The sequence below is a fragment of the Papio anubis genome, chromosome X (assembly GCF_008728515.1).
Source record: "Papio anubis isolate 15944 chromosome X, Panubis1.0, whole genome shotgun sequence".
Classification (NCBI taxonomy): Eukaryota; Metazoa; Chordata; class Mammalia; order Primates; family Cercopithecidae; genus Papio; species Papio anubis.
This window is the reverse complement of record NC_044996.1, coordinates 77,593,363-77,609,997: the sequence shown is the minus strand read 5'-3', so window position 1 is coordinate 77,609,997 and position 16,635 is coordinate 77,593,363. Positions and strand designations below refer to the sequence as shown.

Below are 16,635 nucleotides of genomic sequence, written 5' to 3'. Positions count from 1 at the left end.
GGCTTATTTAGAATTGATTGTTTTAATGGCAGCAGGGTGTTATTATATGTTGTGATAACAGAGCATGGGGGCCTGGTGCTTCTCCCTGCTGTTGCAGATTCTCAATCAGTAATGTAATATTGATTGAATAAAATGTGCATTGCAGACTCAGCATTACCTTTATTGTAGTTGGCGCTGGTTGTTCATGGGATTACCATATCTTGTTTTTGGAGGCTCTTCTAGTAGTTCTGAGTGATGCTTTCCTTTGTACCACACATTACGATTGATATGAGCCTTTTCTTTAGCTGAGAAGCCCCAGTGCATTTTACTAGATCCTCCTTCAAGCTCAGTAAATTGGTTCAGCCAATGCACTCATTTATTTCCTCTAAAGAAGTTTCAGGCTTTATTTACATTATGGTGGGCCTTTGTTAAAAATCATCTGACTTAACGATTTCCAAGGTACTGAATAAAGCAGAGAAATTCCGAGTGGGCACTATTTCCAGAATAATAAGAAGTATATTACTTTTAAGAGTGCCTGCCATGACTGTTGTCACTTGCTGGAGTTTTGTGTCCTTCACAGTCTGGACTGACAGAGTGAGAATCAGAAGGCATATTGGAGCCTTTTGGTGGCAATCATGTGCCTATTTGAGGCTGGATACCTAGCAGCAAGTAGCATGGCATTTGGATCTATCCCTGTATCTAACACATGATAGGGGGCCCCTTCCTGCCTCCATAAGTGAAACCTTTGCCTAGTGTGTTCATGACTCTGCCTACTGTTCAGCTCCTGAAGCTAACAGCTAACAGGAGATTCCCAGCAGGTTCTCAACTTCTTTTTCCTTTGACTCTCTAGATCAGACTTGTTGTGGAAGAGGGATTGAATCAGCTGCCATATACGGAATGCATGGTGACCACTCCAACAGGTAACTAGGGCTGTTATTCTCAAATTTTCCTCATAAAAATTCTGAGCTAGAATGGGGAAAGATGGAAGTAAAGCAGTCTAAGTAAAATAAATATGCAAAATGAGGAGCCTAGGTGGAGCTATTCTTTTAAAATCTTTAAAAAAAATTCTCAGGCATTGAGGAAAGAAATCTGTGTAGATGACTTTTTGTTAATGGCTTGCTTGTCAATTCAAGTTAAAGGTTAACAAATACTCTTCAGCATGCAGGTGTTGCCTCTGATGACAGCCCACTGGGACCATAGTTAAGAATTGCTGGCAGCTTATCTTCATCTCTATGGGAAAGCTGCTGGTGAGCACAAATGGGCAAGTCTGTTTTCGCACTGAAATTACATGGTAAAAAAGGATAGAAAGTAAAAAAGAAAACTAAAAATGATAAGAATTGGAGAAGATGCTTTGTTCTATCCTTTAATAGAAAGTAGCCAAAGATCCCTGTTTCAGGGATTTGAAATTATGATTTGGTTCTTTAGTAAATAATGTAAAACTGTTCTATTCAAAGGGTTGACTTTATGAAAATTGGGGACTGAGCTTGTTGCATCATAATTGACACAAATTCAGGATGAGACCAAGAGTTGAGCATGTCTTAATAACTACTTCAGCCACTTTCTTCTGCTTTTAAGGAAGAATGGAGGCTCATAAAGAAGAATAGAATGAGGAGGCTTTCTGCTGTGGCTCACAGTGGGGTCCCAGTTTGAATTGATGGGGTATATAGCATTCTCGGAGTGCAGTGATTCTCCTTTGAATTCAGTTTGAGGAATGTGTATGTGAATATCATGTTATAATAAGTCCTATTCCCATTCAATGAAGTCTGCCTCTCCCAATTATCCCCACAGGTTTCTTATGAAGAATTAAGAAGTAACTGAAAAGTCACGACTCATCTCATTACTTCCACAGGGAATCTCAGGCATTATACAGTGTGTCTGAACAAGGGTTGCTTTGTGCCCATCTACTTTAAACCACAGACGCTTTATAGAATAAGTAGGTTACTCCAGTGATGAAAGATAAATTATTTGGTTTTATTTCCTAACAGGGTACAAGTATGAAGGAGTGAAATTTGAGAAGGGAAATTGTGGGGTCAGCATAATGAGAAGCGGTAGGTTCACATGTGTGTGATTTTTGTCTCTTTGTATGCATAGAAATGGTTGCTGTTTTTCAGAAGAGAGGCAGGCTTGTCTGTCATAATTGCAGCCTGCCTTTAGTTAAATCTCACCCCCTGTGTTATCTATCCTCATGGTGCTGTGGAGTCATGGCCTGTGTGAGGCTAGGTTTGGCTAATTTTAACTAGAGCGTATTCCCTAACAGAGTGCTCCCATGGGCAAGTCACCTTTCAAAGAGATTCAGGGGAGGATGGGAGGATAGGAGGATGTGATGATGCTATCTTGGGGAGAATAGGACAGTTTGAAGACTGAGGGAATATGGTATAAATTCGGGCCTGGAGAACTTTGAGTACCTGACGAGAAAATATTTCTTTTGTTTTTATTTCTGTTGTTGGGCTAAATGATTTGTTTGATATTTTTAATTTTTTTAATTTTTTTTTTTTTTTTTTTTTTTTTTAGAGACAGGGTCTCATTCTGTTGTCCAGGCTGGAGTATGGTGGCGTGATCATAGTTCACTGTAACCTCAAATTCCTGAGTTCAAGTAATCCTCCCACCTCAGCCTCCTGAGCAGCTAGGACTACAGGCACGTGCCACTATACCTAGCAAATTGAAAAGCAATTTTTTTTTTTTTTTTTGTAGAGATGAGGTCTTGCTATGTTGCCCAGGCTGGTCTAAAATTCCTGGCCTCCAGTGATGCTCCTGCCTCAGCCTCCCAAAGTGCTGGGATTATGGGCATGAGCCACCACACCCGGCCTAATCCTTTTAAACTTTATATGTGATGACTATGTGACCGCATAGGCAAAAGTGCTTGACTGTCATTAATTCTAGGTATTTCCATTTGCTGGTCTTATGAATGTTATATTTGTATTTGAGTTCAACTGATTACCCTTCTAAACCAACCTTTGTATAGCAAAATCACTTGCCTGTGATTAGAACCTATACCTGTTATGTGGGGTTTTTTCCATTCAGCAAACTTGTTTTGCATAAGATTTATATTTTTTTGCATAAGTGGTAGAAGCTCCACTTGTTTGCACTGAATACATATAGTTTAATTTTTAACATATAAACATTCACTTTTCTCTTTTGGTTATGAAGTTCTGTTTGTGAACAATTAAATGCCTCAAGTAAACTAGGAACTCCTTTTTTCTAGGAGGTAGCTCTTAAGCATTGATAGCATTTCAGGACATTTCAGGACAATGATGTTCAACTTTTAAAAACTGGTAAAGACAATGGACTTTTAAGGTGCAGTTTCTTCTGTTTCAGTTCAGCTTCTTCCCTAAAGACACAAGCATGGTCCTTGCACCCTTAGTATATACCAGATGACTTGTGGTGATGTACAGCATTGTTTATAACCTTAATAGCCATTTGTTGATTTTCATATATATTAGAAAGATACTTGTTTTATATTTACCCTAGTGATATAGTTTCCTCTTAAAATAAATTTAAATGAAAACAATAAATTTAAGAAAAATGTTAAGTAAATGCTAGTATTGGTAGAATTCTGATATGGCCTAAAATCTTGAAGATGGCACGAGAATGACTGCCTTTTGGCAAACACCCCCTTAAAGGAATTCAGAGTCAAAAATAGCTCTGTGTTCAGAAACCAATGGTGGTAGTGCTAGTTATTGTTACCTGGGAGAGGGGGAACGATATACAACTTTTTCACTGCTTGCAGCAATATCTTTGCTGTTGAGAAGTCATTGTTGAGCTAAGTGATGTCCCCTGGTGCTACCTTGACCTAAAAGGAGACTTTTTGATCTACAGCCTTTATTCTTCCAGAAATCTTTTGCATTTTCTCAGACAAAAGTCACAAATTTAGGTGGTTTAAAGGCCTCTTTAAAATAATAGAGATAAAAATATTCCTGATATTAAAAAAGCTCAGGGAGCTGCTCAACAAAATGCTTTATTTCCTGTAATCACGGAAGCATGACAGCTCTAAAACTTGTAAACCAGCAATAAAATTAGCTTATTCTAGTTTCATTAACCAGCCCTTAACCTGGTTTCATTAACCTCCACTAAGTATGAAATATGAGCATATCAGAAATAAAAGCTGCCAGCTTCAGAATAATTATTTTCCTCTTCCTTCCTTTTTGTATTAATAACAGTGACAAACTATACTTTGGCCTTTTCTTGGACTTTCTCTCTGTTTCCCCTAATATTTTTTCTTTCTTTTTTCTTCTTCAAGGTGAGGCAATGGAACAAGGTTTACGAGACTGCTGTCGATCCATACGAATTGGAAAGATCCTGATTCAGAGTGATGAGGAGACACAAAGAGCTAAAGTATATTATGCCAAATTCCCCCCAGACATTTACCGGAGAAAAGTCCTTCTGATGTATCCAATTCTCAGTGAGTGGCTTCCGTTTATTTGTAACCTTTGGTTAGGGTTTAAATTCAACTTAGTGCCTGCCTCCTAGGTACCCTTATATAAAAGGCAAAAATAGTTTCTAAATGTGTTCTTCTCAGTTGGGAAAACTGCCCCGGGCAGTTCACTGGAGAGGTTTTATTGCATAATAAGAGAATATACAGTAGTCAGACCTTATTAGCCCCAACAAGCTTCTATCTTGAATACGTTGAAACAAATGATTTAATGAGGCAAAATATATGGAATTCAGAAAATATATCGAAACATATCTCCTCTTTAGCCTAATGAGTACAGCAGTGATTTTCCTCAATAATTTATTCTCTCTGGAGGTAATATTTTTTCCTGCTCTTCTGTTCTCTTTCTTAAGCTTACTCAGACCACACTTGGCATGGTCTTTAAGGGAGGTGAGAGGGAATATGTTAAATTTGATAGCTCATATGCTAAATGAATTTAGGGCTTGGTATTTGATAACTCAAAAGTGTATGTGTCATGTTCATTATTGAAAATAGCACGGATAAAGAACAAGTACCTTCAAATGAAGTGGTTTCTTATGTTAGATTGCTATATTGCCCTTGCTTCAAAGACATTTTGTGGCCGGGTGCTGTGGCTCACACCTGTAATCCCAGCACTTTGGGAGGTCGAGGTGGAAGGATCGCTTGAGCCCGGGAGTTTAGGACCAGCCTGGGCAACATATGCAGACCCCATTTCTGCAATAAATAGAAAAGTAGCTGGGTGTGGTGGCATGTGCCTATAGTCCCAGCTACTTGGGAGGCTGAGGTGGGAGGATGGCTTGAACCTGGGAGGTCAAGGCTGCAATGGGCCAAGATCATGCCACTGCACTCCAGCCTGAGTGACAGAGTGAATCCCAGTCTCAAAAAAAAAAAAAAAAAAAAAAGACTTTTTAAAATTAATGTTCAAGTTGCTAATGCATTTGGTTATCTTTTGATTTCAGGCACTGGAAATACTGTAATTGAAGCTGTAAAGGTTCTTATAGAACATGGAGTTCAACCCAGTGTTATCATCCTACTCAGTCTGTTCTCCACTCCTCATGGTGAGTTCAGCATGAGGCAGTAACTAGGGCTCCAGATAGACCTGAGGTGGGTAAGTATGCGTTTTCTAGCTTCTAATCCGGAGGAAAAGTTTATCTGCTTTCACATTAAATCTGAATCTAATTTTGGTAATTATAACTTGTGTTTGTCATTTCTAAGCTGACTGATAACATTTTATACCATTCTAATGTTCAAATGCAAATGGAGAAGTATGAACTAACGCCATTTAAAAGAATTGCTGTTGTTTTCCTGGTTTGGCCTGCAAATGACTGAAAGGTTCCTGTTTCCCTGAGGCCTGAGAACTGCTCACAAAGAGCAAGAAATATAAGGTTCTAGCTAGCCCTGTAGTCTTACTGAAGTAATCTTTGCAGTGTGAAGTGAAGAGCGGAAGTTTTTAAAGTTAGACTTCTGCTCAAAGGGCAGAGAGAACTGTGTGTTCTCCATTTCCTGAAGGTGGTATACCTAACTTAAGATCCTAGTGTTTTTTTGCCATACATTATAGAACAATTGAGAATATATTTTAAGAAAATAATTATAGGTGCATGTAGAAATTTAGCTTCTAGGATGTTTATTGTAGAGTTATTTGGTATAAGAAAAAATGTGAAAGTATAAAAATGACTCACAATAAGGAAATGGTTAAATAAATAATATATATTCAAAGGATATACTATTATGTAACTGTTAGATCATGTTTTTGGAAAATATTGAATGGCATCCAAAAATGTACATGGTAAATGTAAAAAAGCAGTATAAAAATAACAACATTAGAATAGGATAAAGTGTTATCACCAAGCTTGGAGATGACTAGTACAAATTATGACTATTTTAATTACAAAAATCAGAGTTGGATTTAATATGGAACCCAATAAATCTTTCCTTAGCATGAGAGGCTAGACAGACAATGTTGTTTCAATTTTGGTTTCAAAATGCATACACAATGTTAATAGTGGTTATCTTAGGTTGGTGGGATTCTAAGTGCTTTTCATTTTATTTTTAAGCTTTAAATTGGTATTTTTCAAGTATTCTACAGTGAATTTGTATTTGTTTCATAATTTTTAAAAAGGGCAATGTATGGTTTCTCTAGTCAGGTGTTTTCTCATTTCCAAAATTTCTAAGTCTTAGCCAGTTCTGAAGAGGCTACAGTATATCTAGTTGGGAAAGCTGGTTTCAGTAGGTTATTGATAGGAATTATGGCCTGTTTGATTACTTTGCTGTTTCATAACCAAGTATTACTTGTAGTTCAAATGTTGGTGGTAACAAAAGGTGATTTGCTTAATTATCATTTATATATATAACACAGGTGGCATTGAAAAAATTGAGAGAATCCAATAATTATTAAAATTTTTGCCTTTGGGAATGGAAAAGCACTCGTTTTAGTTCTAATAGTATACATGAGAATGATGTACTATTCTTTGACATTTATAGCTGAAAAATTATATTCTGTGGCAGGATTTGCTATGGATTTTTAGTTTGACAGGGTAATTAAAATAGTCATAATTTGTATTGGTCATCTCTAAGCTTGCTGATAACATTTTATGTGATTCTAATGCTGTTATTTATACATTTTTTACATTTTTACATTTACCATGTACATTTTTTGATGCCATTCAATATTTTCCAAAAACATGGTTTAACAGTTATATCTTTTGAATATATGTTATTTATTTAACCATTTCCTTATTGTGAGTTATTTACATACTTTCACATTTTTTCTTATGCCAAATCACTCTACACTGAACATCCTAGTCCTTGTTTTTTTTCCCTACCTGTTCCTCCCTCGATAAGCTAGAGTCCTAACTTCTAAAAAGCTGGTGTGCTCTGACACATCAGCTTTTTCTGTGAAAAACAAGCATGCTATGAAACACTGCACTTGTTTCATAGTGTTTCAGTTGGGAAACCATTATCTTATATGTGATCCATTTAATTTTTTTTTTTTTTTAATAGAGATGGGGTGTTGCCGTGTGGCCCAGGCTGGTCTCAAACTCCTAGCCTTGAGTGATACTTCTGCCTCAGCCTCCTAAAGCTCTGGGATTACAGGTTTGAGCCACTGTGCCTGGCCTGTGATCTTCGTTTTAAAAAGGACTGTATTCACTATATTACAGTCACCTTTAAAATAAAACAAAATAAAAAATACTCTTCAGGGGGAAATTTCTGTAACTGAATAACTATATTTTTCAACTTGAGTGTAAAATAATAATTCTAAGAATGTATTAGTGAGATGGAGGAGGCATAGTCTTGACTACTGTCAAAGCTTTTCAGACTTTATAAAAAGGAAGAGATTAACCAAGTCTGATTAGGTATTCAAAGATCATTGCTCTCTGTCTTCTGTCAATTTTAGACCTAGTGGCAATAACTACAAAATTCCTGAATTACAATTGGTGTTACCAAAACATCCTACCATAATAACTTTTTTTTTTTTTTTTTGAAGGTGCCAAATCAATCATTCAGGAGTTTCCAGAGATCACAATTTTAACTACTGAAGTTCATCCTGTTGCACCTACACATTTTGGACAGAAATATTTTGGAACAGACTAAGTTATTTAAGTAAAATAATCATCTTGTGTAATAGTACAATCATGTTTTGATTTTCTATTTGTTTTACTGATTCAATTGAGAGGCAGAGAAGAATGTGTTAAAATGCTTTTTAGTTTTGGAAGTACGTATATTTGAGGTTATATCTCATTTAGTTATTTGTTTACTGTTGGTACCAAATTCAACAATGAAGTACATGCAACTCTTACAAAACATAAATTTTAATAATATTCTAATGCAAATTACCGAATCCTCAGTGCATTAAAATTATTTCGTAATTTATGAGCCTCTTAGTTTGGAGGTTGCTTGAAGCCACAAATAAAACTCAAATGAGAGTCAGTTCTTTGTCCCACTGTAGTTTGCATTTTGTTTAGTTTGGTTTTAGCTCTAGTAAGGCTTCATATATGTGGCTATTGCTACATTCCTGTACTGTTTTCTTTCTGATACTGGACATGCTAGTAACTTGGAGAGGAGAATAAAAGAATGTCTCCTGGAATTTTACATTCCCATTAATGTCCTCATTCAACTGGCAGACCTAGGATGTATGGTTAACTCTCAGGCCATTATGTTCTTCATGGCTCATTTCCCAAACTGCATTGTTGGTAGGTGCCTTGCTAAGCTGTAATGCAGTGAAGAAGATGGTGGGGCATTTTCAGTAATTGGAACTGTAATATTAATTTACAAGATTGAATCGGGGATGTCTGGAAGCTGACAAGAGAGAGCCAAGTACTGTTAATGCCATCAATCCTCTAGGAAGGAATTGGTGGTTTTTCTGAAGTGTGGGAGAAAGGGTGGTTTCTTGCTGGATTTCATGGCCAGTAAGTAAATTTAAATGCTTCATTTTTAATTTGGATGTTTCTGCTAGAGACCTTTGATTTGGAAATTAGTTATTTTGCATGTTTGTCAACTGTAGATGTATTAAAATAGAAAAAAAAAACCATGCTTTTTATAAAAACGCCTAAGTTTTGTATATGTTCATCTTTAGGCTTCTGAAAGGAGAGAAACCATTTTGGAAATCAATGTTGGTGTTCTGAAATCTGCTTGTAAAACTCTGATCTCATTTTATATTGATATTAAAACATTTTAACAGTGTTGGCTAGCTGATTACTTGATTAATTATACTCCCATGGCCCCATAGGCAGCTGTTGTGGGCCTCTGTTCAAGAGCACAGAAAAGAGCAGAAGGAAATGTCTTAGAAAGAACCAAAGCTGATGAAATCAGCAAAGATTGGGGAGAGGAAGGAAGCCTAGTGTAGACTGGATTATATTTTTCCTTTGGAGACTAGAATACGAGAAGAACTTCAGTATGTTTTTCCCTTTATTTTTGAAGACTGTCATGTAATAAATTGAGATTAATAGATTACTCATATTATAGTTCTTCCATGGCAAATGTTGCTTTCAAGTTGTTATTGAAATTCTCATCTATACTCGTCAGTTAACTGTCTTGATACAGTGTGGATTTTGTTTACTCCTGACTAACAGAAGTTATAACTAAAGCCCATTAAAGCCAGAATTTCTATCTCCCTCTCCCAGCACAGATGTGAACCAGCAAATTTAGATGGAGAACAGATATGCTTGAGATTGGTGCATCAAACTAGTTGAAAAGATGACACCTACCACTATAGGAGTTAATGCTTCTAAATTAGTACTTATTTTAGGGCTTCAGTATTTCATTTGAGGTGACTTTCCAAAACAGCAGACAAATTTACATTCAAGTGTAGATATAAAACCATATTTTAAGCAAATTATTTTTGTATTACCAGCCATTTAGATTTAACATGTCTTTGTTCCTTGATTGATATTTAGTTGACTACATTTGGTTCCCACATGAAGAGCCTAGAATGAATAGTAGGAAGTATTCAATGAGGTCATAGTCCCCCCGATGTTTGTCTTCTATCCCTTTCTAGATTTCAAGAAAATTATACCTATGGCTTTTGAAGTTTGTGTCTTTTAAGCAAATGAGGCATTATTTGTAGGGTTAATCACTTGCAGGACTCTTTGAGCATGGGACATTTTTAAGTATTCTAAATTTAACACAAGATTAACAGACTATTCAAAACAAGATTGTTTTTAAGTGATATGAACTTCAGAGCAGTATAAACTGTGTATATTCCTTACTGAAGAACACACCCTAGCACAATAAAAACAACACTCCAATAGTATATGCAGTGGTTCTCAAAACTTGAATGTACATCAGAATCACCTAGAGGGCCACAGATTGCTGGGCTCCACCCTTAGAGTTTCTGATTCAGTAGGTCTCAGTTAGGGTCCAAGGATTTGCATTTCTAACAAGTTCCCATGAGATGCTAATATTGTTTTGGAGACCACATTTTGATTTAAGATATTTCTTTCATAATAGAAGCATTTAATGTTACAAGTTTTCCTATAAATATTGATTTAGCTGTACCTCACAAATTTTGATGTAGTATGTTTCATTTTCATTTATATAAAAATAATTGCTCATTTTTCTTTTCATTTCTTCTTTGACCCAGGGTTATTTAGAAACATGTCATTTAATTTCCAAATATGGGATTTTCCAGATTTCTTTCTGTTACTGCTTCCTAATTTAATCCCATTGTGGTGACAGAATATACTTCTTATTATTTGAATCCTTTTAAATTTATGGAGACTTGTTTTATGGCCCAGAATATAGTCTCTTTTGGTAAATCTTCCATGTGTGGTTGAAAACTATGTTTTATCCTGCCATTTTTGGATAGAGTGTTCTATGTCAATTAGGTTAAGTTGGTTGATAGTGTTGTTCAAGTCTTCTACTTTATTGATTTTCTGTTTTATTTGTCTGCTCCTTCTGAGGCAACTTTACTATTTTCTGTCTACTTATTCTATCAATTGTTGGGAGAGGATTGATGAAATCTCTGACTAAAATTTATATTTGTTTGTTTCTCCTTTCAGTTCTATCAGTTTTTGCTTTATGTATTTTGAAGCTTTGTTGTTAAGAGTGTAAACTTTTAGGATTGTTATGTTCCCTTGATAAGTTGACTCTTTATCATGAAATATTCCCTTTTATCCCTGTTATTATTCTTCCGAAATCTGCTTTGGCTGATGTTAATATAAATATTCTGGCTTTCTTTTGAATAATATTAACATGGCATATCTTTTTTCATCCTTTTACTTTTCTTTTTTTTTTTTTTTTTGAGATGGAGTCTCATTCACTCTGTCACCCACGTTGGAGTGCAATGGTGTGATCTTGGCTCACTGCAACCTCTGCCTCCTGGGTTCAAGTGATGCTCCTGCCTCAGCCTCCCAAGTAGTTGGGACTACAGACATGTACCACCATGCCTGGCTACTTTGTGTATTCTTAGTAGAGATGAGGTTTCACCATGTTGGCCAGGCTGGACTCGAACTCCTGACCTCAAGTGATCTGTCCACCTCAACTTTTCAAAGTGCTGGCATTACAGGTGTGAGCCACCATGCCTGGCCTCATCCTTTTACTTTTAACTTATGTGTGGGGCTTTTTGAGACATGGTCTCATTCCATCACCCCGGCCAGAATGCAATGTCATGATCATAGCTCACTGTAACCTTGAACTCCTAGGCTAAAGTGATCCTCCTGCCCCAGCCTCCCAAGTAGCCAGGACTACAGGCATGCATCACTACACCTGGCTAATTTTTAATTTTTTTTGTAGAGATGGGGTCTTTCTATGTTGCCCAGGCTGTTCTTGAACTCCTGGCATCAAGGGATCCTCCCACCTTAGCCTCCCAAAGCCATGAGATTACATGTTTGAGCCATCACACCCAGCCCTATTTGTGTTTTTATAGATTTTTCAAATTAAACATTTCAAAATTTTATTTCTACAGATAGAGTCTTGCAATATTGCCCATGTTGGACTTCAACTCCTATTTCCTGAGTAGCCTGGGATGACAAGCATGTGTCACCACACCTGAATTGTTTTTATATTTAATCTGGGTTTCTTATAGGTAACCTAGAGTTGGGTCTTTTTTTTTTGTTTTTTGTTTTTTGTTTTTTTTTTTCCAATTTGATGGTCTCTGCCTTCTAATCAGGATGTTTAGACCGTTTTTATTTAATTTGATTATTGATATGATTGGTTTAAAATCTACCATCTTGCTATTTGCGTTCTATTTGTTCTTTATTCACTTTTTCCTCTTTTTCTACCTTCTTTTGCATTATTATTTATTATTCCATTTTATCTCTTTGGATTATATTAGATACAATGCTTTGTTCTTTTAGTGGTTCCTTTAGGGTTTATAGTATATAACTTTAATTTATCACAGCCCACTTCAAGTGTAAGATAAGAACTTAATGTACTTCTATTCCTCCACTCAAGTCTTTTTCCTATTATTCTCATATGTTTTACTTCTACACGTGTTAAACCTTATAATACATTGTGGGATTTTGTTTGTTTTCAATACTTTTAAAGTGATATAATAAAAAGAAATAATAAAAAAGGTCTTTTCATTTTATATTTTTTAAAATATACTTTAAGTTCTAGGATACATGTGCAGAACGTGCAGGTTTATTACATAGGTATACATGTGCCATGGTGGATTGCTGCACCCATCAACCTGTCATCTAGGTTTTAAGCCCCACATGTATTAGGCATTTGTCCTAAAACTATCCTTTCCCTTGCTCCCCATGCCCCAACAGGCCCAGTGTGTGATGATACCCTCCCTATGTCCATGTGTTCTCATCTTTTAACTCCCACTTATGAGTGATAACGTGTGGTGTCTGGTTTTCTATTCCTGTGTCAGTTTGCTGAGAATGATGGCTTCTAGCTTCATCTATGTCCCTGCAAAGGACACGAACTCATTCTTTTTTATGGCTGCAGAGTATTCCATGGTATATATGTGCCACATTTTCTTTATCCAGTCTATCATTGATGGGCATTTGGGTTGGTTCCAAGTCTTTGCTATTGTAAATAGTGCTGTAATAAACATACATGTGCATGTGTCTTTATAGTAGAATGATTTATAATCCTTTGGGTATATACCCAGTAATGGGATTGCTGGGTCAAATGGTATTTCTGGTTCTAGATCCTTGAGGAATCACCACACTGTCTTTCACAATGGTTGAACTAATTTATACTCCCACCAACAGTGTAAAAGTGTTCCTATTTCTCCACATCCTCTCCAGCATTTGTTGTTTCCTGACTTTTTAATGATTGCCATTCTAATTGGTGTGAGATAGTATCACATTGTGGTTTTGATTTGCATTTCTGTAATGACCAGTGATGATGAGCTTTTTTTCCAATGTTTGCTGGCTGCATAAATGTCTTCTTTTGAGAAGTGTCTGTTAATATCCTTTGCCCACTTTTTCATGGGGCTATTTTTTTTTTTCTTGTAAATTTGTTTAAGTTCCTTGTAGATTCTGGATATTAGACATTTGACAGATAGATAGATTGCAAAAATTTTTGCCCATTCGAAAGATAGCCTGTTCACTCTAATGACAGTTTTTTTTTTTTTTTTTCTTTTGCTGTGCAGAAGCTCTTTAGTTGAATTAGATCCCATTTGCCAATTTTGGCTTTTGTTGCCATTGCTTTTGGCGTTTTAGTCATGAAGTCCTTGCCCATGCCTATGTCCTGAATGGTATTACCTAGGTTTTCTTCTAGGGTTTTTATGGTTTTAGGTCTAACATTTAAGTTTGTAATCCATCTTGAGTTAATTTTTATATAAGGTGTAAGGAACGGGTCCAGTTTCAGTTTTCTGCATATGGCTAGCCAGTTTTCCTAACACCATTTATTAAATAGGGAATCCATTCCCCGTTGCTTATTTTTGTCAGGTTTGTCAAAGATCTGATGGTTGTAGATGTGTGGTATTATTTCTGAAGTCTCTGTTCTGTTCCATTGGTCTATATGTCTGTTTTGCTACCAGTACCGTGCTGTTTTGGTTACTGTAGCCTTGTAGAATAGTTTGAAGTCAGGTAGGGTGATGCTTCCAGCTTTGTTCTTTTTGGTTAGGATTGTCTTGGCTATACAGGCTCTTTTTTGGTTCACATGAAATTTAGTTTTTTCTAATTCTGTGAAGAAAGTCAATGGTAGCTCGATGGGGAGAGCATTGAATCTATAAATTACTTTGGGTAGTATGGCCATTTTCACGATATTGATTCTTCCTATCCATGAGCATGGAATGTTCTTCCATTTGTTTGTGTCCTCTCTTATTTCCATGAGCAGTGGTTTGTAGTTCTCCTTGAGGAAGTCCTCTACGTCCCATTAAGTTATATTCCTAGGTATTTTATTCTCTTTGTAGCAATAGTGAATGGGAGTTCACTCATGATTTGGCTGTCTGTTTGTCTGTTATTGGTGTACAGGAATGCTTGTGATTTTTGTACATTGATTTTGTATCCTGAGACTTTGCTGAAGTTGCTTATCAGGTTAAGGAGTTTTTGGGCTGAGACGATGGGATTTTCTAAATACACAATCACGTCATCTGCAAACAGAAACAATTTGACTTCCTGTGTTCCTATTTGAATACCCTTTATTTCTTTTTCTTGCCTGATTGCCCTGGCCAGAACTTCCAACACGATGTTGAATAGGAGTGGTGAGATAGGGCATCCTTGTCCTGCGCCAGTTTTCAAAGAGAATGCTTCCAGCTTTTGCCCATTTAATATGATACTGGCTGTGGGTTTGTCATAAATAGCTCTTATTATTTTGAGATATGTTCTATCAATACCTAGTTTATTGAGTGTTTTTAACATGAAAGGGTGTTGAATTTTATCGAAGTCCTTTTCTGCATCTATTGAAATAATCATGTGGTTTTTGTCCTTGGTTTTGTCTGATGTATTACGTTTATTGATTTGCATATGTTGAACCAGCCTTGCATCCCAGGGATTATGCCAACTTGATCGTGGTGTATATAAGCTTCTCGATGTGCTACTGGGTTTGGTTTGCCAGTATTTTATTGAGGATTTTTGCATCGATGTTTTTCAGGGATATTCACCTGAAATTTTCTTTTTTTGTTGTGTCTCTGCCAGGCTTTGCTATCAGGATGATGCTGGCCTCATAAAATGAGTTAGGGAGGAGTCCCTCTTTTTCTATTGTTTGGAATAGTTTCAGAAGGAATGGTAGCAGCTCTTCTTTGTACTTCTGGTAGAATTCGGCTGTGAATCCATCTGGTCCTGGGCTTTTTTTTTCGTTGGTAGGCTATTAATTACTGACTCAATTTCAGAACTTGTTATTGGTATATTCAGGGATTAGGCTTCTTCCTGGTTTAGTCTTTGGAGTGTGTATATGTCCAGGAATTTTTCCATTTTTTCTAGATTTTTCTACTTTATTTGTGTAGAGATGTTTATAGTGTTCTCTGATGGTAGTGTGTGTTTCTGTGGTGTCACTGGTGATATCCCCTTTGTCATTTTTTTATTGCGTCTATTTGATTCTTCTCTCTTTTCTTCTTTATTAGTCTGGCTAGCAGATTTTTTTTAATTTATTATACTTTAAGTTCTAGGGTACATATGCACAATGTGCAGGTTTGTTACATATGTATACATGTGCCGTGTTGGTGTGCTGCACACATTAACTCGTTATTTACATTAGGTATATCTCCTAATGCTATCTCTCCACACTCCCCACCACCCCATGACAGGCCCCGGTGTGTGATGTTCCCCTTCCTGTGTGTAAGTGTTCTCATTGTTCAATTCCCACCTATGAGTGAGAACATGTGGTGTTTGGTTTTTTGTCCTTACGATAGTTTGCTGAGAATGATGGTTTCCAGCTGCATCCATGTCCCTACAAAGGACATGAACTCATCCTTTTTTATGGCTGCAGAGTATTCCATGGTGTATATGTGCCACATTTTCTTAATCCAGTCTATCATTGATGGATATTTGGGTTGGTTCCAAGTCTTTGCTATTGTGAATAGTGCCACAATAAACATACGTGTGCATGTGTCTTTATAGCAGCATGATTTATAATCCTTTGGGTATATACCCAGTAATGGGATGGCTGGGTCAAATGGTATTTCTAGTTCTAGATCCTTGAGGAATCGCCACACTATCTTCCACAATGCTTGAACTAGTTTACAGTCCCACCAATGTGTAAAAGTTTTCCTGTTTCTCCACATTCTCTCCAGTACCTGTTGTTTCCTGACTTTTTAAAGATCACCATTCTAACTGGTGTGAGATGGTATCTCATTGTGGTTTTGATTTGCATTTCTCTGATGGCCAGTGATGATGAGCATTTTTTCGTGTGTCTGTTGGCTGCATAAATGTCTTCTTTTGAGAAGCGTCTGTTCATATCCTTTGCCCACTTTTTGATGGGGTTGTTTTTTTCTTGTAAGTTTGTTTGAGATCTTTGTAGATTTTGGATATTAGCCCTTTGTCAGATGAGTAGATTGCAAAAATTTTCTCCCATTCTGTAGGTTGCCTGTTCACTCTGATGGTAGTTTCTTTTGCTGTGCAGAAGCTCTTTAGTTTAATTAGATTCCATTTGTCAATTTTGGCTGTTGTTGCCATTGCTTTTGGTGTTTTAGACATAAAGTCCTTGCCCATGCCTATGTCCTGAATGGTATTGCCTAAGTTTTCTTCTAGGGTTTTTATGGTTTTAGGTCTAACATTTAAGTCTCTAATCCATCTTGAAGTAATTTTTGTATAAGGTGTAAGGAAGGGATCCAGTTTCAGCTTTCTACATATGGCTAGCCAATTTTCCCAGCACCATTTATTAAATAGGGAATCTTTTCCCCATTTCTTGTTTTT

The 16,635-nt window shown here is 36.5% G+C and overlaps 1 protein-coding gene across 3 annotated transcripts in view; it reads left to right on the top strand.

Moving 5' to 3' along the window:
* The window catches only part of UPRT (uracil phosphoribosyltransferase homolog), a 32,944-nt gene extending 23,877 nt beyond the window's left edge, over window positions 1-9,067 (top strand). For 2 of the 3 annotated variants that reach the window (XM_003917900.4, XM_031660861.1), the window contains exons 3-7: window positions 830-899; window positions 1,965-2,027; window positions 4,217-4,378; window positions 5,347-5,445; window positions 7,872-9,067. In XM_003917900.4, coding sequence (XP_003917949.1) covers window positions 830-899; window positions 1,965-2,027; window positions 4,217-4,378; window positions 5,347-5,445; window positions 7,872-7,978 — 501 coding nt within the window. In that variant the 3' untranslated portion in view covers window positions 7,979-9,067. Of the gene's footprint in view, window positions 1-829; window positions 900-1,964; window positions 2,028-4,216; window positions 4,379-5,346; window positions 5,492-7,871 lie in introns of all 3 variants that reach the window. The other variant, XM_009197823.4, reaches the window with a different exon arrangement.
* Window positions 9,068-16,635: the final 7,568 nt, after the last annotated feature.